Below are 21826 nucleotides of genomic sequence, written 5' to 3' on the forward strand. Positions count from 1 at the left end.
CAACTTCAAATTTGTGTAAACCTGGTTTATTTGCAGGTTGGATTGTACTTTTTTTTTTTAACTTTAATTTTGGGGAGTTTGTTTGTTTTCAGAGTGAGCTTTTCGATAGCCATATTAATCATGCCAACCCAGCCATGTGCAATATGTTTTATCAATGGAAAAACAGGGACTGAATGGCAAGCAGCTGTGAACAAACCCAGCATGATGCCTGAACCTGGAAGATAATCTCAACATTTCCCAGATCTACTTGCCGCATGGGGTTAGTGATCAGAAAGGCTGTTCACTTGGGATAAACAATCAGATGGGAGACAAACAAATGAGACAGTCATTCCTGTTCTTAAAATATATATATAATCTAGGCAGTGATTGGAGAAGGGTGGGCTGATAAAGCCCTGAGAGCAACATGCTCAAGGGAAATTTTGCTTAGAAGCTGTAAAGACAAAACAATGGTGGTTGTCCTAGGCCTCCCTTCTTGATTTTAACTTTTTAATACTGTTTTCATTGCCTCAGCTGAACTCGTGCTTCTTCTCAGGGTGAGGGCGTCTTCCAGCACAAGTCGGCTGAAGGGAGACACCACCAATGCCCAGGCTCACAGAAGCCCTTGGAAATGGCTCGAGCCAAACAGAATGAGAAAAATTACCTCAGAATTTTAGAGCTGACTCTTCCATCATTTTACAATTCAGTGGTTTTTCTGCAGTGATATAGTTGAAGTATTTATGCAAATACATGCAATTCAGGACTTATTTCAGAATGAATAAATCTAAATTAAAATTAATGGGAAAATCCAACTATCAGAAACAAATCAAGGAAGGAACAATACTTATTTTCCATATATATTAATAATTAATGATTAATATCCTAATTAATATATCTGTATATTAACTAGGGAAGAGGGAAGCACCCTGCTTTTGTTTTGTTTCGTTTTTGGCCCAGAGGTAAGGGCACTGGACAATTTCTAATTGGCCATAGGAAATAGACATTAATGTTTGGTATCATCAGTATACTGGTATCACTGCAGGCATGGCAGTGCATTCCCAGATGACCTGGGGGCCATTGGTGGTTAGGGACATGAGAGGATAAGAGGGGCGGGCGACCCTCTGATGTGAGGCACTAAGGAAGAAGCCATTGTAATGAAAAGTGTTTCTGCTGGATTATGGTTAGGGGATGAAGTTCTCCTTTCTCTTGAAAAGGGCAGACAATGGCCTTTGTGACTTTCAAATCACCTTGAGGAAATCAACTGGTCTAACATCCTTCAGGCCATTTGCCTCAAACAACAAACACAAGACATAGTTAACACTGTGGAGGTAGAAGCTAAGAGTCCAAATAGATGAGGACAATATGTAATAGTTAATTAAATAAGGGAACCACACACAATAGTGGTGACCACAGTAAGACATGCTTTTAGAGGTGTTTGTATACTGAATTGTCACTCTACAGGCCTAGGCATTCTGTCATTGACTGTTCTTTCCATGGGGAAGTACATTTCATGTGGGAGGCCCTCTTGATTAGAAAGAGAAGGAGAAAGTGATTGGGTCCCTAGGGAGGTGGTGTCCTTGTAAAAGACAGGCGACTCAAGAGAACTGGAAATTCTCCAGTGACCTCTCACACCAGCTATCCCATGTCTCCATGAACAGCTTTTCAATCCCTGCTAGCAGAAGCCACACGTATTAGTAGAAGAGGAACTATATTCTCTAAACACTATCTAAGAAAGCTAACTACAGTCTACATATAACGCAAAACCAAACGAGGGTCATTCTCCAATCCACAGTTCAGTGTGTGGGAAGCCAAGTTCCATAAAATTCAACAAGGTCAGTCCCTCAGTGAGACTAGCATTCGGCAGCTGTCCTCTGTGAACAGCGTCTGGCGTCACTTTGTTCAACCACAATGCATGATCAGATAAATATTTGAGTTTGTGGCTGCAGAACCGCTGTCACAGAGACACTCAGAGTCATCCTGATACTGTGCAAAGCTCATCTTGGACAGGGCATGACCCCTTTGCAAATGTAATCCACTGGGGCACGTGTGTGTGTGTGTGTGTGTGTGTGTGTGTGTGTGTGTGTGTGTTTTCCTTATCAAGATACATTTGCAGGATGCCAACATGATAAAATGGTGTCAATCTCTGTGGCAACACTAGAAGCTAAATGTCTTAAAATAATTGTGGCATGTCAGGAACTCAAGATGGAATATTTTCCACAAATGCTGCACTTCATGTCAAGTCTGAAAACCAGGCACACTTTAACAGTTTTATTTTTAGTGGCCAGGGTAAGGAACAAATTTCATTAATGCTTTAGGGAAGTGATTTTGTTCAACAGAGTTCTAAGTTTTATACCAAAATAGTCTAGACTGCTCTTAAAATTTATTAAGCTGTCTTGTCAGCCCTAGAAACCTTCTACTACTCATTGTAAATACAATTAAAGCATGTTTGCATATATGTGAATGCATATATATGCAAAACATTGCATTATTGACACTCTAAAGATATCCTGCTCTGAATTTCAGGTTGGACAAGTTAATGAAACACGATCCATCTTCAAATTTACGAAACAGTAGCTTTCTTCCTATAATTCTGAGCACACTTTCCTTATAGTGTGTATGATCATCTTATTTAATTGGATTTATTTTTTTCCACACTAGGCCCTGCATGGCCTAGTTTCCATTTTTTTTTTTTTCTCACGTCTTTGAGTGTTATTTGCGAATCACTTTTCTGGGATTTAATTTCAATGGTAGGTTGGTTTCATTTCAATTTTTTTGTATTATTTTAATTTTATTTGCCAATTTGCCTTTAAATACCCTTAAGCTAGAAAGTTGTGGCTGTGACTTTGCATCTAAATGTGATGTAGGAGGCAGAATTTAAATTGGACGTGTAGAGAGTTTTTGAAAAGAATACAGAGTGACTATTTTATAAATTGTTATTTGTGTTTTCAAAAGCATATATGTTTAGAAGGTAAAACACACAAGTTGGCCAAGAGATTAGGAAAAGCAGTATTGTGTAATTGTGTTGTATTTAGTCTTTGGGAAATACATTTTATAAGCAGCACCAATGACTATAGGTTCAGAGCCTATAAACATTGGTGTTTGGGGTGGCCAGCAGGATCTTTATGTGCAGTTTGTGCAAGAGAGAGCTACAGCATACAGGCAGCTGTGTTCCCAATAAGGAAGCTCTTAGAGTCCTATAATGAGAGCAGATTGAAAATGCATTATGCCCTGTCTATCTAACTGACTGGCTTGAAGGTAAGTCAGTGGCCCACCTGTTCCTCTCAACAGATTGTCTTGTTTTGCAGTGTTTGTGGGGAGAAGGTAACGTCTAGTAAATGTGAATTCTGAGAATGTGGTTTCCTCTTTTGTGTGTTTTGCATATTACATGTTGGAGAATGACCCAGGAACAGAACTACGGTGATAAAAATCATACTGACCTTGAATGGGGTGGGGGACTGTGGGTAAAACGCGCTCTGAAGGGGAAAAATGGTAAACATCATGCAGCGTTTAAATACACACGCATTCTCAAGGTTAATTGCCCAAACAATCACAGAACAGGAATTTCTATGCCTATAGAATCTTTTCTCCCATGTGGTATTTATTTGTTCTTCCTGCTAAATATCAAAGACAAATATCTATGAAATTATAAATATAATCCCCCCCTTTTTTAGCAAGAGTAGGGAGCCAATACCAGTGGTAACCCTTCATATAGGGCCCTCTCTGCTAGAAAACCCAATACTAAGATGTTGAGATGTCATCTTTTTAGGGAGAGGGAGTAGAACAGATTACAGAAGTTATGAAATCTTTCTTGGTCCTTTTCTTGTCTCTGGCTCATGATAGATGGAACAATGGCAGCTCTCAGCTCTCTCCCTCAATCTATAGCCTTTTTTACCTTTGTCCAAGCATCTGAGATACTTATTTTGGGAAACACTAACTCACCTTTTCTCTCTTGGGTTTTATTTACATAATAGTAATGTCAGAGGAAGAAGGCTCCCTGGTAATACGTTTCTTGGAACGATAAAGTTTTATCTTTAGTCCATCTCTTAACCCTACTTGCTATAACTCAATCTCCTTTGAAATTTGATTAACCAGTCAAACTTTGATGATGTATCCTGTTAAGTAATAGCAAGTATTTTCATTGGAACACTGGGGTCTAAAGTATGTGAGTCTCTCACTCACACGGCCCCATACTTGGGCTTCTTCCTGTGAATTAAATATACTGATGGAATTTAGATTTTAGTGTATTTTCCACACTTCTCATTAATATTCTAGGTTTGACTCTAAACCCTCCCTGAGGCTCTTTCAGCAAGGTGGAAAAATGTGGTAGAGACAAGGCTCACTACTTGTCAACTCCTAACTCTATAGTGAAATACAATTAGTGTACCTTTTTGCATCATTCTTTCTAGATGTTCATTGAAATAACAACACATGTCAAATGAAAAACCAATCAAAACCAAAGCACAGAGAGATAAGCACATTCAAGGTGGATCTGCCTTCCATCTTGTACTGTACGGTCAGTAAGGAAAAGTTGCCTTGTCCTGGTCTCTAGGTCCTCCACATCTGGCCATTGAGAAAAGTTCCAGGCAACTTGCTCAGTGTGCTCTCTAGCTTGGCTGAAAGTTAATCTTGGCAGGTTAAATATGAAAACTTCCTCTGTGCATTAAGACATAACAGGTCAATAATCTTCAGAGTGCAATCATGTCTTAGTTATACAAGTGCCAAGTAGAAAAACAAAATGATTTAAACCTTCACTGTGTATTTGCTACTTAGTTTCCAGCTTTGAAAATAAATAGCTGAACTGCTTTCAGCATTTATGTAGCAGTCGGAGACCACTGTCCCATACTATACTCTCTCTGCTGTATTTTATTTTATTATTACTATTATTATTCAGAGTGTTTAAGTGACTTAGCTTAATATTTTCCTATCACACTGTTCACAGCTGGATCAATGCACTCTGCCCTGATTTTCACAAGAGCATTTCTATTGCTAAACCACACTGCCTTCTCTCCACTGCCTTTACAACTGCTTCCCAGCTTGTGATCACCATCTCAGCCCCACCAGGTTCTCATCATTTTAAGCTTATCACAGCTCATTAGTTAGTCTTGTTTCTTCATTCTATTCCATTGGCTTATCTGTCCTTAGATGCTTTCTCATTCCTGATTTTTTTTATCCTCATTCTTCCCACTATCATCCCTTCTAGTGTTTTAAAGTTTACAGCAGGATTTATGGACTCTCTTAAGAATGAGCTGAACAGTGAAGTAGATACCAATAGAAAAAAAAAAAGAAAAATTCAAACTATTGGTTTCCCAAAACAGAAAAGGGCAGGCGTCTTAGTGCTGCTTTGTGTTTCTACCTTGGATTTGGATGCTCGAGGTCAAAGCAGTTCAGCAGCTGAGTGGGAGATCTTAGGGACAGATCATACTGTTGACCCTAGAAGGTCAGGCTGTGGCTTTTTGCATGGTCCTTAACTCTGGACTTAGCTTTTCTGCTGTAGGACTCTGATGGATATCACAAGAAAAAACTAAATGGGTCCTAATGTTTCACAAGGAAGCTCTTTGAATTGACTGCACCAGAAAAACAAAAGCTGGGATGGAGGGGAAGGTATTTATATCAAAGGAATTTGCTAGCTCAGATTTTATTTTATTATGAATATTACACAAATCTTCCTGGAACTCAGCACTTTTGACGCCCAATTTTTGAAATAAAAAAATAATCCACATGCTCACTTGCTTCCTTGTGTCCCCACAGAGAGTCCTTGAAGGAGTTAGTGTCTATTTTTTTATACTGTGTGGGGCTAGAGCTCAATCATAGCATGTTTTATTATGAGGCATCTGTAAGAATCCAGTGAAGGAGTCTCCTAAGTATTAACTACCTCCAAAAAGTGGTATGCCGTCAACACCAAACTCCTAAAATAGTAACTTAGAATGTTTTCTGAAGAATCAGGGGAGACCCTCATTATGAAGATTCACTGTAGGACTGCTTGGGCAGTTTAAAAAATCTAGTCAATTACAAGTTTATAAGATAATGATCACTTTAAAAGTAAAAAGTAAAATGAAAAAGTACCCCCTGAACAATGGTGCATAATGGGCCAGTGTAGATGTCTTTGTAATTTTATCCTTTTATCTTCAATAGTCTTGATACCTTAACAATCCTCATATTTCTCTGGACTGATCAACAGAACTTTCCTTTAATGTGGAAACAAGCCACTCACCTGGAATGAGTGAGTGAGACACTCAACATTTCGAAGATTCAAGTCCCTTGTCTAAGGATCAGTGGACCCAGGCCAATGGGAGTTAGGGGGCATGGGGGAGGGACATGGAAGAAGAAGGGCTTTTCACTGTGAAGGGAAAGAACAGTGATGGGCTAGAAGAAAGGCTTCATGACATGAAGAGGAAGAAATTGGATGTTTCGTCACCTCCAGATCACAAGCTGAAGCTCCTGACATACATTTTTGTCTATATAAATAACGTGTTGGTCTAGAAGCTGGCCTCTGGAAATGTCTGGCTCAAACTGATATCTCAAACTCTGCTTGTATACCCTTTTTTTCCACTAATTCTGTCATTGCCATGCAGTAGGGAACCATGAGAACATAGTGAGGCTATCCTGATGGTTACATGTCAAGCATGTGAAGCAAGCATTTTACATAAGCCTCACTTGGGAAGAATTAATAACACACAAACTATTGCCCTTATTTTCCCTCCCTGTCTGTTCTGCAAATGGAAACTTAAGGGAAGCACAAAGACAAGGTACAGCCGTCATCATCTTAGGGGTAAATCTCAGTTACCAGTGTGAGAACATTGAGACGGTTGTGTTCCATATACAGACTATGAAACTTCTCATGACATCAAAAGACATTCAAATCTTCATCGATGGCATAAACGCTGTTCTGTCTGAATGGATCAAGGAGCTGAATCCTAGCCCATACCCCTTGTGCCGCTGTATTCACACATTTAGAAAAATGTGAAACGTACCACTTAGTTCAGGCATGAAGAAAAATACCTAAAAGGTATTATACAAATAGATACACTAAGGTAGTCTTTGGCAGGACACTAGAATGTGCGAAGAACGAGAACAAAAGAGAAATGTTTCCACTGGCTTAGAGAGAAAGTATTATAAATACAACATATTCTCGCACTGTCATTCAGTTATTTTGACCCCTCTGGGGAGGTGAATGGAGAGTGGAGAAGAGTCCGTATATCCGTTGTCGAGGACGAGGGATGGCAAATTGACCCTGCAGAAGTCAGCATGTCACTGCGGTGGACGGGGCAGGAAATGTGCTGACCCACCATCAAGGATGAATAATCATGAACTCGGGGACTCTGGCTCTAGGTCTCTACCTGCTGCTGCCTCTGGCTTGCAGCAGCTCACCAGCTGCTGTATCTGCTCTGGCCTAGCTTGGTCAGCAGAGCACCCCGCTGCCCACACAATGCTTCTGTCAGAGCCTCTGGCTACAGAGACCCCTCCTGACACTGGTGGGTGGGGAAGGAACAGCCATCGCCTTACAGGGGCCCTTCCTTCCCTTGCCCCTTGACTTTGAATTGAAGAATGGGCAATCTATTTACATGCGCTCCTTGTTCCTTTCCTTTCTTTCCTTCTCCTTTATTCACTCACTCCTTCCTTCTTACTTTGCCTTCTTCCTCCCTTTTTCTTTCTTCTTTTGCTTATTTTTAGGCCCGTGCAAACCGGGCCACAATAAAGCCCCATCTTCAAGGTTCTAGCTATACAGGTTGTAGTGACATGCTTCCTGAGCCTAACAGATGGAGTCTGGCTGGGCAGGAAGGCACATAGTTCTTATTGCAAAAGACATACAACTTCCCCACTTGAAGTTCATAACTGGGCTTAGGTCTAAGACACAGAGTTGTGGATTGCCTAGTTTTCTACAACATCAATAGCTCCTTTCATTTCAAAGCCTAATGAACTTTTATTGGTCTTTAGTAAGTACACAACCTCTCAACTTTATTATTGTGGGGAAGCAATCCAAAACCAAGGTGAAGGCATATACTGTGTATACATGTTGCTAAATGCAAAACTGGTACTTATGGGTGATGCTGTGTAGAGGGCAGTATGGGACCACTGGGAAGATGGCCACGACTGGTTATAGCACGGTGTACTTCATAATTGTGGATGATGTCCCCCAAATCATGAAAGTCTTTATGATATGAAATATTTGATCAATCCCCTGATCCTCAGTTTAAAAACTGGTACTCTCCAAGATTCTTGATATTTCTTAATTTTACCGTGTTAAGTCCTTTTAGGGATCATTGGGATGTGGCATTTCCCTTTCACTAGTTCTGCAAGTATCTCCACTATCTCTGACTCACCCCTTGCTCTGCCTCTCTGCTGTGAGTATTCTCTCCTCAATGTTTCCTTCCCAGACTTAGGGCAGTGTTTTATTTGTTACTCGAACTGTATAGGCAGCGTGCTTTTCTTACTGGCTGTGGGATGGGAAGGAAATATATCTTAATGTGATGTGTAATTGTTCATTTTTTCTAAATAATCTTGTTGTTGCATTTTCTACTTTTTGATCTCCAAACTTTTTTGTTAAGTGTAAGTTCTTCTACTTGAGCAGGTCCCCTTAAATTTGTCAGAATCTTAGATTTATCATTGCAGCTGGGGTTTGCCTATACCTTTGGATTTCCTTATATCAGGGAGGAATGAGGTAACTACATTTCTTAACTCACAGCTCCCTAAGTGTCTGGTGGGTATTGATGTCTCCAGTTGGAGCAAAGAATATTTTCATTTAGTCTTTAGAGACAAGCAAACAAGGTATGAGTTTTTACCTTCACCCTGATGTATCATTTGATCTGTATCTCATCAAGCTACCACAGACTAAAGCCAGGGGGAGTTAGTTAAGAACAAGAGCGTTAAGGTCACGTTTAGGGTAGTTTGTGCTTGTTGTTTTTCAAAAGTAATGTGAGATCTTCAGCAGTTTTCAAAAAGCTTTAATACTATCTTTCAAGAGAACTCTCACTTAAATTGATTTTTCTTCCCAGAATCTTTTTTTTCTTTTGAAGGCTCATCTAAATTGAATACAACAAGATGAAGACATCTTTCCTAGCTATAGTATTTTTTTTTCCAATTGAGCACATATAGAGGGGGGAGGGAAGCTTTTAGTTGTTTGTTATTTTAAAGTAAAAATAAAACTTTTAGAGTGTTTTCTATTTAATATAAGTGAATTTTGTGGCTAAGAAGGCTAACCATTTACCTTACTTCTTTTGATAAATGAAGAGTCCGTGTTCCATATATTATCATCTTTTTATGATCCCCTTCAGCAAACTCTGCCTCTCAGGGACATTTGAATCTGGAATTATGGCTACCTGACTGACAAGGCTGTGGAGGTAGAGACCTGATTGAACATGCTGCCAGTGATCAAGACTCCACAGTGAGAGTCTCTTAACATCTTCACCTTTGAAAAAACTGATTCTTTCTCAGCCATCTTTAGGGTCTTCCCTGTTCTTCAGAAATGTGCCCTTTCCCACTCTTCTACCTCTGCAGCCAATGGTGCATCAGAAAAGTAAAGTCCTTGCTGTCATAGGGAAACCATCCAGCAGTCTCCTCTCCTTCAGATTTTATATTGCACTTTAGTCATTCATTCTACCCTTCTTCTGTGCTAGTAAAATCATTATACTTTTTCCAGCCTCTTCTTTTCCTAGGACTTCATCCACTCTCATGGAGTATTTCTTTTCCCAGTAACTCTCTTACTGGCATATTCTAACAACCATCCATTTCCTGGCTCTTAAATCATCTCAGCTTCTTAAAGAGGCCACCACAAAAGAAATATATGTCCTTTGAACATCCTGAAGAGTCAACAACCAGGAAAAAAAATGAAACCAAGAAACACAGATGGAAAACTGGGCAGTTTTCCAAAGTAAGAGAGTACAGAGAAGAGTTCTCCCCCTTTGTAAATCTTGTTGTTCACAGAGACCAAGAGCATCCATTCTGGTTTCAGTCGGAATATTCTTACTTTTGGCTAGGTTTACTTTTAAGGAATGAAGGATGGTTTTCAAGTCAATGTGAGGGAGCCCTGCAACTTACACCAAGTCAGGCTGTGTTTTGGCATACTTACTGAAAAGAACTAGGCTGGCATTGGTGACGCCCAGCTTGTTAGCAGCCACGCAGGTATAGTTGCCATAGTGCTCCTCAGTGACATTGGTCACCGTCAGGGAGGACTGGCCCTCCGTGCTTTTAATCTCAAGGCCATTTGCACTGTTTATCCTAAGGGTAACAAATAGAAGAGTTAAAAGGGATAGGGATGAAGGGTGTAGCTCAGTGGTTTCTTCTTCTTTACTCTGGAGTTTTTTTTTAAAAAGAGGAGAGACAGTAGAGGCTTTTATCTTTCCTCAGTTACTCATTATAATCACATAATTTCTATTATTAGAACTGATATCCATCCATAGAGAAGGCATAGCAATGGCTGAGTTCCATTAAAATTACGTTTCTGCTACAATTAAGAAAGATATATAGGTGGAAATTATCAACTGGACCATATCTCTCACTATTTAAATTTATCTGAGTGCTTTTGGGTTTAGCCTAAGGGCTATAATCCCCAAGTGATGTAATAAAGGAGTTGTTGAAAAGGAATTATTTCCAACAATTATTATTGTGAGCAAAAAATTACAGATGACTGAGGTCTTGCCATTAGGCTCTGGGAAACTTTGAGATCATGATTTGGAACTTGGGGCACAGAGGGTTTGGTACATACCTGGTGTCATCTCGGTACCACTCAAAGTCAGGTGCGGGCACTGCCGAGGCCTCACATTTGAGGGAAGCTTGTCGTCCTGTGGTGGCTTCGTTGCTCTTGGACTCCGTGATAGTGGGTGGATCTGTAGTAAGGGCAGATAGAGGGGTTTATTATGTGAGAGGCAGAGGATGCTCCAGGGACAAAGGGCTGCAGTGGGAGAATCTTTAGGAAGAATGGGTATACAGGTAGACATGAGAGCTGGAGGAGGCTCTGGAATTGCTACCCTGGGTAGAGTTAGAAGAGGTATCTGGTTGGAGAAAGACAGGAAAGCAATTATATGAAAGCATCGTTGACATGCCTCATGATCAATTAAATGGGACTCGTCACCAGCAAGCTAAAGTAAAGTGATAAATGACTGATGGAAAGGAGCGTCGGCTTATAAAATGAAACACTTTATATAATAGCATTTTATAGAAATGAAACCTCCTCCTCAATCATTCCAATTGCTGTTTATATTATTTGTGATTTTTTTATCAGGAAGTGGTGAAACCAAAGGATATGTTTTTAAGATTTATTTTTTTAATTATGTGTATATATGCATGTCTGTGTGTGGGTATGTATATATGAATTGAGTGCTGGAACTGATAGAGGGTACTGGAAATTCAGAAGTGGAGTTATAGGTAGCTGTGAGCCATCTGACATGGATGCTTGGAGACTGAGCCCAGGGCCTCTCCAAGAGCAGTGCATTTACTTAGTCACTGGGAAAACCTATCATTTGGCCATTTTCTTTTTCTCATGGCTATTATTACTATGGGTAGAGATTGCTTTGAGGAGTGTGATGAAGATAAGAAGGTTAAACCACTCTCAACCAAATACTTTGCCATATGTTTTCAAAGCACTCCAGAAACTAAAAACCAAGAAAGCTACCCTGGGTCACTTTTTGACCTTTGTCCCTATGTATTCCCTTCTGTTACTATGTATGACCCAAGCAAACTTGGCCTTTATATATGAGTTGCAATATGATGTGCACAGAAGACTTGTTTGCCATCAGTCCTTCACTCACTGGCAGTTAGATATGGGTTTGTATTTTTTTTTGCCTTTGACTGGGACTAACAAAACTATAATTGACTTGAGATGAAGTAAAAAAAAAAAATCTTATCTGATAGTCTAATTTGCCGTGGTTCTGTAAATAGTCCTACTACATGGAGACAAGACAAGATGGGAGATATGACTTCCTGGGTCCAGTGATGTGTTTTGTCTGTGTAAATCTTAAGAAAAAAGATTTTTTTCCAGGTCAGGGAGGTTAGCTCAGCCAATAAAGCTCTTACCCTTTAAACACGAGCACCTGTTTAACACGAGCACCTGAGTTTGATTCCAAGCGCCTGGGTAAAAATGCACACCTAGCATGAGCTCATGATCCAGCCCCACTGATGAGTTCTAGGCCTATTAGAGGAATCTGATGATATTCTGGAGATGATATTTGAAGTTGTCCTTAGGCCTCCATGTACATATGCACCTGCACCCTCACATAAGTGTGCATGCGCGCGTGTGCGCGCGCGCACACACACACACACACACGCATACACACACATACATACATATATACACACACATACACACACACACACACACACACACACACACACACACACACACACGCACCCCACAGATAACAGAAAGAGAGACGCAGAGACAGAAACAGAGAGAGAGACACGTAAAAAGAGAATTTTTCAAGCCAAAGTTTATTCTCCAGGAAATGGTTACTTAGCTGTGTGCATGGAGAAAAACGAGCTCAATTACCAATCAATCTGCTCGGCTTTGGTGGAGGCAAAAGTTAATTAATAAAATAAACTTTGTCCTACACGACTCATTTGAATATCTGGGCTATATTAGTTCTAATTTTCTTGTACAGTTTTGGGAATCATTTTTAAAGTTCTCTGTCTACAGAAATGCTGAGTCTGAGTTAGAATCATGTACAAAAACATCAGGCCAGCATGCAGTTTCCTCCCATCTCATTTTACCTTCAGTTTGGATTTTTTTTTTTTTGAGCTTTCAGAGAGAAAGGAGTAAGGGAACATTTGGATAACGCTGTCAAACCGTGTGCAAACAACAGGCCAGGGCGTTGTTGTTGGTGGTGCTGTTTTGCTTTAGACTTAGCTACTCGGGCTAGAGAGATGGCCCAGCTGCTTTTCCGGAGGTCCTGAGTTCAATTTCCAGCATCCACATGGTGGCTCACAGCCATCTGTAATGAGATCTGGTGCCCTCTTCTGGTCTGCAGGTATACATGCAGGCAGAATACCATATACATAATAAATAAATAAATAAATAAATAAATAAATAAATAAATAAATAAATAAATAAATAAATAAATAAATAAATTAGCTACTCATTTTCTTATAGGCACAAAATGAGAAGATGATAATATTGGAAAACCAAACAGAAGAATGACAACAAAACCTTGAACTGAAATTAGGGGTCCTGGGACACAGTTTTAGTGTGGTTGTGTGGAGCTCTCATTACCCTCTACCACCCGGGTCATGGATCATTACTTATATTACTTATACTTTAAAAGTGCTTAGCAATTCTTCCAGCCCATTCTTCAAAACTGGACTGTTTTAGCAGTCAGGAGTAAGAAGTCTGAAGCCTGAATTTTGCTTTGTAGAACCATCCAGGTGAGTTTAAGTCCTCCACCCCCTCCTTTGTCTTTTCAAAGAAGGAGACAACTTAAAATGATCAGCAAGTTTCCATTCTATGATTGGCTACATAGGTCATCAAAACCCATCAGTTCAAAGGATAATGCATGAATTGGATGTATTTGTGCTGATGGTAGATCTAATGGTAGAGGGATGGTGTTGTGGGATATTTGTATACTGTGTGAAGGTGTATTGCTGTGGTTGGTGTAATAAAAAGCTGAATGACCAATAGGTAGGCAAGAGGTATAGGCGGGACTTCTGGGCTGAGAGAGGAAGTAGGAGGAGGAATCTAAGCAATCGAGGGAGATGCCAGGAGACACAGAGAGGAAACAGAAGGTTCCAGATGGGAGTGAGGTAATAATATGTGATAGAATGTAGGCTAATATAAATGAGTGAATTTAAGTTATAAGAGCTAGTTGATGACAGGTCTAAGCCTAAGCCAAGGCTCAGCTTTCATAATTAATAAGAAGTCCCCCTGTCATTATTTGGGAACTGGCTGGCAGGACAGAAAAAGATTCATTACAGGGTGGAATATAAAATAGAGGAGGTTATAAGCTTAGATTTAAATTCGATACACTTTAGCTCAAATTGAGGGTCGGCCCCTCAGTGTTCTCCCTTATTAAAGAGTTTAGTGCTTTGTCCAGAGTCACACCGCTTCAATTTCCTCATCAATAAGGCGCCGAACTAGCAGCAGGGGAGGTCCATTTGGGAGCTGATGAAGGGATTTAGAAATATTCTGCACTGAGTTTATGACAAAAGTATGTGAAGAAGAGAACAGATTTGGAATATACAGGGCCCCAGAAATGATCACTTAGAAAGGGGCTAGATGTAAAGAACAAGGGAGGAAGGGATAGAAGGAAAACGCCCAGGGTTTTTTGTTTGTTTGTTTGGGATAAAGAGATGTCATCCATCAAAATAAGGTACACAAATAGTGGGAGAAGATGGCTCAGTGAGTTGAGTTTGATGCAAATGTATGAGGATCTGAGATCAGACCCATTTGAAAAGTTGAGCATGTTGGTGCATGTCTGGAATGCCAGAATTGGGTGGGGGCAGATAGATAGATCTCTGGCCAGTCAGCCCAGCCAGTTCATGGACTCCATGTTCAGTGAGAAACCCTGTCTCAAAAAACAGACACACAAATCAAAACAGAAAAATAAAAGACAAGAACAAAAACAAAACAAAAATCCAAAACTCAACAAGGTACAGAATCATAGAGGAAGACATCTGAAGTTGATCTCTGTCCCTCACACATATGCACACACGTGTACCTATATACACACATGTGGAGACATGCACACGTACGAGCATGTGCATGTACATGCATCACACACACAGAGTAAATGAATAAGGTAGAGATGACCAACAGTGAAATAACTCAGTACATTTAATTGTGCATCCTCACTTATTTTCACCATTTTTATGTTCTTCAGATACCCATGACTTCACAGTTTGTAGCACAATGGTCAACAGATGTTGGTTGGAAAGACGATTTTGATTCTGATTCTATAGTTTGTTTAATTACTCAATATTGGAAAATGAATCTTAAGATATGTTTGTTTCTGTAGCTACATGCACATAATTGACAAATCCTTAGTGAAGACAGAGGCTTCTTTACTCTGCCATTTACACAGCCAAGGAAAAAAAACCACACCTTCATATGGCCAGCACCCGCACCAGCACCCGCACCAGCACCCACACCAGCACCCACACCAGCACCCACACCAGCACCCACACCAGCACCCACACCAGCACCCACACCAGCACCCACACCAGCACCACCAGCATCCCCAGCACCACCAGCACCAGCATCCCCAGCACCACCAGCACCAGCATACTGGACACACTCAGAGCTGTAGTGTTTTAATATGATATTACTATGGTGCATTCCTTCAAATCCCTCTGCCATTGCACCAGGATCACAGGTCCCAGATGTATAGTTTTGCAGAGCATTCCTTGCTCTGACTGTTTAAGTCCATGTAGTTACTTAATGTATTTATTAATTGGTGCCTATTACTTGGGGGATAATGCTTGTTTGTTGGCTTGTTTTTCTGATTAAAAAAAAATTGGAAACACACTGGTCCTGTTTGTCTCATTTTTTCTCTTTGTTCCTTTTGTTTTTTGTCTATCTTTGTTTTGGAGACAGTGTCTTACTTAGTTGCTTATACTCTCCTTGGATATGGACCCTTCTGTTTTAAGAGAATATAGGCCTGTGACACTATGGCCAGCTAGTCCTCTTTGTCCTGTTGGAATTTAGCTTTTGGCCAGGGAGCTGGGGGCTTCTGTCTCTCAAAGCTGGATCTGGAATCTCTCCTTCCTGTTCTCATATAGGTAGACATCCCAGCCAAGGGCACCTGGTGTGTGTGTGTGTGTGTGTGTGTGTGTGTGTGTGTGTGTGTGTGCATGTGTCTAGTTGAATATGCTAAGATACTACTTCTATTTTTGACCTCTAATATGCAAGCATTTGTATCTTTCATGTTCATCCTTATTTCTGAATTTGTTTGACACAGGAGCAGGTAAGCAACAAACTGTTCATTTACCCATTAGAGGCCTTAGCAAGGGGAAAAGCTGGCTAGAAACTAGGGTTAAGTGCATTATTCAGAAAAGAGTGACTCTGGTCAATCACCAAGCCCGACCAATTGCTTCCTTCTTTTAAAACCCAGCAAGTTCCCTTTTCCAAAGTCAATTCGTAGCTACTGAGAAGGAGTACAAAAGCTTATTCCCCCTATTATTTCTCAAATGACATCATAGTCCAGGTCTTCTTACATGGCCCATGGGAATGGACATTTCAAAGTTCATTTGGAATCAACTCTGTGTAGGTGAGACTAAGAAATTTTATAATGAATTATATTGTAGTCTGCCTAGTATAGTTAAAATAATAGGTGTCCATGCTCAAAAGATGGTTATAATAAAAATGTGGTTCTTACAAATGCTGCACAGAGAGATTCATTGTCACTCTTCATGTGATGTTGGAGGAGCTTACTGTTGTCAAATGACTCCTCCAGTTTTTATTACTTCGAAATTCCAGGTCCTGGAAACAGTAATCAGCGCTTTTGGATTCTTACATCACTGATAACAAGATTCTTTCCATCAGAATGGTAATATAAGGATAACAGTGGCTTAGGCAAAAAAACTCTCATTCATTTAATCTTTCTAATATTGGGGGGAAATGCATAAAACCATAAACTTTAAATAAAGGGTATAATTTACAAGTACTATATACGTCTGTGAGCATTGTTTTAGATGTTAGACACCTTTATTCATCCAAATGAAGGCCCTAAGAGTTGGGCATTAGTTAGAAAACAAGAAAGCAGATTTGTAGAGGGTTAGTAACTTGTTCAAATTCATATGACCAGTATTTGCGGAAGTATGGATTCAGATCCAGGTCAACCATTTCTGAACCTCTCTGATCTACTTTATTTGTTTGAGTAAGTTCTTTCATTTTATTTTTAGATTTATGTATTTTATGTGCATGAACATTTTGCTCACATATTATGTCTGTGCACCACTCACATGCCTGGTGCCCTGGGAGGTCAGAAGAGAGCATCAGATCCACTGTAACTGGACTTAGAGGTGGTAGTAAGCTTTTCTGGCCCTGTGAGTACTGGGAACCAAACCCAGGTTCTCTGCAAGAACAGTAAGTACTCTTAACCACTGAGCCATCTCTCCAGTCCCAGGAATAGACTCTTTCTAAAGAAAAAATATTATTTAAGTGAGCTTAAAAAGTAAATGTTGCAGATTTCTATTTTCAGAGTGCTGAAAAAAATGTCACGACATAGAAATATACAACATAGTTGCTTTATTTCTACATTAGGAGTCAGAAGATGTAGGTTTGATTTCCTCCTGTGTCTCCACTGTTACCATAGACACTTCTTTCCTTAGCCCCTTGCCTATGAATGCAGATGATAACTTCCTATATTGTACACAGATGTAAAGCAAATATATAAAATCATATGTAAAGAACATGTTTAACATCCAAAGTGGTTATATTAATTATCACTATTACTCTCTTGTGTGTGGATGGAAAGTTACTGCATTAGATCTAGGAGTCTTAAGTCTGTCATTCACAAGTTCTTTGACTTTGTGTCAGAGAATGCTTATACTCCATGTCTATAAGAGAGAACATGAAACAGGAGAGTTGAGGGGTAGGGAGATGATGGAGGGTCTGGGAGAGGAGAATAACTATGATTAAGTATATTCCATGAAATTCTTGAAAAATAAGTGAAAATGTTATTTGGAAAAAGTAAGATCAGCACAGAGCCTGGATAGGTGTTGATACGAATAACTAGAGAAAATCTCATTCTACAATTCCTCATCAGGTCACTTTTGCATCTGAGTACTGCTGAGTATAGTAAAAACACACATTTAGGTGCTAGAGAGATTGCTCAGTGGTTACATATGCTTGCTACTCTTCTGGAGAATCCAAGTTTGGCTTTCAGTAGCCACCTGGAAACTTAAAATTGTCTTTAACTCCAGAACCTGGGGATCCCATGCCTTCCTTTGGCCTTTGTAGGTACCCATACACAGGTGTATACCCAACAGGTGTCTTCAATCCTGTTTGCCTATCATTCAGTAACTTCCTTCGGTTTTCTCTAAAACAACACGTATCATGTATAAGAGCTGTGGAAATATCCATGTCTCATGTCCCCTACTATTTGTCTAGGGTGAGACAGTTAGTTTTACATGCAGAGTTGGGTGAAAGGCAGATGAAGAAGAAAGAGACATTGCAAAGGGTGACAATGTGAGCCATTCAGAAGGAACTATGGGCAGAAGGTGGGGACATTAGCTTATCAATAGGGGAGAGGAAAGAATGAGATCTAGGAGCAGCCTTCCAACAGCCTGTGTTTACTGAACATTTACTATATGACAGATACTATCCTAGGGACTTGTAAATGCATGATGGAAGCTGCAATAGAAACCATGTACCTAGAACCTGTAGAGAAAAGATAGTATGTCTCTGGTTGATATCTGAAAGAAATCTGTGGCTACATAAGACACAGAGAGTCAAAAGTCTTGTCCACTGCATAAATTCCACCAAGCTTATATAATGACAAAGATTTTTGAGCCAATGATTTAGCTTTCTATAGGTAGCAGGACCTCCTACCACTTAGAAAATGGATTTTGTATGTAAAATGGCTATGTGCAACGATATAGACCTACCACAGAGGCAGGTTATCTAAGAGAAATAAAAAGGAGAGGCTACAGAATCTGCTGTGAGCTCAACGGGTGAAACTGTTATGTTTCCCCTCCTTACTGTGCTAGCCTTTATGTGTTCTGCAACAAACATCTGCTGGTAACCGAGTAAATGAATCAATGAGTGGCAATGGGAAAGTTATCAGTGCTAAGATGGCTTTTTTTAGTGGTATCCAGGGTATGTTCATTATGATAATCTCTCCCACCAGTAGTTTTCTTAGCCATCCTGATTGCCTGACCTAATCCTGAAGCCTCTGGTTTGGAACGGAAGAGACCTCAGGTTAAAGAAAAGAAGGAAGGTTCAGATGAAGTGACAAAACGCTCCTGGATATTTCTCTATCGAAATATCCAGAAGATACAAACACAGTTCTTTAATTCAATCCCTGAAACCTCATCTATTTACACAATGCAACTATGTTTGGGTACCATGGCATATTTGAACAGGATTTCTGGTGTGGTGACTGATTTCATATAAATGTCCTTCATGAAGTTTGGATAAAAAAGGTGATCGCAGAGGAATTTGAAATTAGAATTTTTTCCCCTGATTTGTAGCCAGCATCATTTATTTCTGGAGTTTGGAAAAATATTATGAGGGAGTTTTATTTTGAATTTTCTATCTATACCTTCAGTTAACACTTGCTGGATAGTTTTACAGGGCCAGGCACATTCTTGTTCCTCTTGGTTGGAGCACATCGGGTGTTTAATTGAACAAAACGTGTCCATGTAATCTGTTCCAAGTTACTTTTTGAGAATCTGTAGGCTCTGTCCATATTCAGTGATGCACTCATCCCTGGCAAAAGTTCATATTTTCATAAAATTTTTCTTGAAAATGATCAGTATTTTTCCCATTCTAAATTACACTTTGGGGACAGTGAAGAGGGAGCAATGTCAGACTAATTGCTTCAATAATAACAGGACCCAGGCGGCTGGCTTTGATCTTGGAAACCATCTACAATCCAGACCACTTTGATGTTTCATACAATGGAAGCATAAATATTTTCTATTTACTACATGATTGGACTTTCAGAAACCTAATTAAGTTGAAGGTCAATTAAGAGAAAATGAAATCTTGACTCCAAGAGTCAGAGAAGAGGTGGCGGATGATAGCATGGCTATGTGTGCATAAAAGAAGTTAACTAACCTAATTATAAACTTATATAAACACCCAGAGAAATTGCCTTTCATGTGAAAAAAGGACCTAAAGCATTTTATAACATTGAGATCATTAATGTGTCTTTGAAACACACCCAGTACTGCAAAAGAATAGTAATACTGGCATTTCAAAACTCTATTACTAAAAAATTGGAGACAGCCAGGGATAAAAGCACTTCACAGCTCATCAAATGCAGCCCCTTGCTCTTCAAAATGAGACCATAAATGTGTAGTTCAGTGCTGTGTCTATTGGTTTCCCCTAGGTACACTTCGAAGTCTTCACTGCCCATTTCAGAAAGCTGAAAGGCTGGCTGGACTGGGCCCTGGGGACCAGGGCATTCCAGCACAGGCCGAACCACCTTAAGCAAGATTTCTGAACTCTCTAAAGCTCAGTTCCAAATATCCACAGCAAGACTATAGATGCTTATCTCCTTGGATTACCCTGAGATTAAATAACATGCTTAAATCCCTAAACGGAAGCTGTGTGGAGCATTAGAGATAATTGGAATGCCTCCTCCTCCTCTTTTTCCTTGAAAAGTTTGGGCTTTAGAATTAAACAGACCTGAGGCTGAATCCCTTTGCTTTTCGTGTCGCTTTGGGTAGGTGATTTCCTAAACTCAGGCTTCGGTTTCTTTTTTCTTCTTGGGTTTTCAAGACAGGGTTTCTCTGTATCCTTGGCTTTCCTGGAACTCGCTCTGTAGACCAGGTTGGCCTCAAACTCAGAGATCTACCTGCCTCTGCCTGCTGAATGCTGGGATTAAAGGTGAGCGCCACCACCACCAGGCCTCAGGCTTTGGTTTCTTAAGCTTTAAAGTGGAGTTGGTTCTGTATGCTTTGTCAGGGTTATTAGAAGACTAGAGAGCATTTATACTGGCTCTGGCACAGAGGTAACAGCATGAAAGACAACATGAAAAAATATAATTCATTGTGGATTAAAATATACTTCAGAAGTGGGATAAAGAACTTACGTATGCATGCACTGGTGCATGCATGCATACATGCGTGTGTGTGTGTGTGTGTGTGTGTGTGTGTGTGTGTGCATAGATGGATATATGTGTGTATAAAGGGTATGAATGTCGTGATACACATAACACATATTCACATACACAAACAATAGATAGATACAGATATATAGATAGAAAAATAGAGAGAGAGAAAGGAAGGCATGTCAAGATACCTCTCTGTCCTATCATTAGCCACAGTTAAGTGGTGTAGAAACTTGAATTTGAATGCTATAGAAGGACACTGCTAATTGAGTAAGATAAACAAAGTTTCAATTCCTTTGCTGGGTGACACACATCTTATAGATCCCCTCTTACTCCCTCCTTCCACTTTGAACTACATCTAAGGAGCCTTTCATCTGACAAGTTCAAAGTACGCCCACTTACCTATGCATCTTAGTGAAATCTTCATTTCTAATGCCCAGGCTTTAGGAGAAATAGATAACCAAAATTAACTTATCAGGCATCCCTTTTAGCCATCAGGGACACACAGTATCTGACCAAATGAGCTTGAATTTGTTCCCAAGGCCAATTAGTTAAATAGCAGAGGATAAAATATAATCTCGAGGCTATTCTCTTCTGACAAACAATGCATGAAGATAAAAATTCCAGCTATAGTAGATAGGGATTGCTGCCTTTCCCAAAGTAATATGACCTTGGTGTCCACAGGCTCTACGACAGTGACTACCAATAATTCAAGTGGTGTCTGATCATGTTTTCTTAATTTCGCAGTCTGAATAAAAGACAGAGACTATTGTGAAATGTATCACCGGGTATATTTAGAATCAGAGAAGTTGATTTATCAAATTCAAAGGCCAAGTCTCGCCCTCGGAAGTGTCCAGTGTATAAATGTGCATCCCTGACCAGAAGAACACCTGCTTGAAATGCTATGAGCTTTTGATAATGGAATCTGTGGATCTCCCTGGAAGTGGAGGTGTGCCCTGGGCCTGGAACACCTGCTGCTTTTGTACTCACAGTTCACAGTGACCTTGACTTGTTTGACATCCGCAGAGGAGACCTCGTTGGCAGCCTTGCACTCGTATTTGCCTGACTGCTCCCTAGTGATGCCTAGGATCTCCAGATATTCTTCTTCTCCTTCAAATTCTCTTCCTGAAAAAAACAGACAATTAAAT

General features: G+C 40.0%; 1 protein-coding gene across 2 annotated transcripts in view; it reads right to left on the reverse strand.

The window, feature by feature from the left end:
* Window positions 1–21826, reverse strand: part of Lsamp (limbic system associated membrane protein) — a 637116-nt gene that overhangs the window by 23481 nt on the left and 591809 nt on the right. For both annotated transcript variants that reach the window (XM_059277383.1, XM_059277382.1), the window contains 3 exons: window positions 21669–21803; window positions 10679–10799; window positions 10043–10191 (listed from right to left, as the gene is read on the reverse strand). In XM_059277383.1, coding sequence (XP_059133366.1) covers window positions 10043–10191; window positions 10679–10799; window positions 21669–21803 — 405 coding nt within the window. The remainder of the gene's footprint in view (window positions 1–10042; window positions 10192–10678; window positions 10800–21668; window positions 21804–21826) is intronic.

Source organism: Peromyscus eremicus, chromosome 12, assembly GCF_949786415.1.
Source record: "Peromyscus eremicus chromosome 12, PerEre_H2_v1, whole genome shotgun sequence".
NCBI lineage: Eukaryota > Metazoa > Chordata > Mammalia > Rodentia > Cricetidae > Peromyscus > Peromyscus eremicus.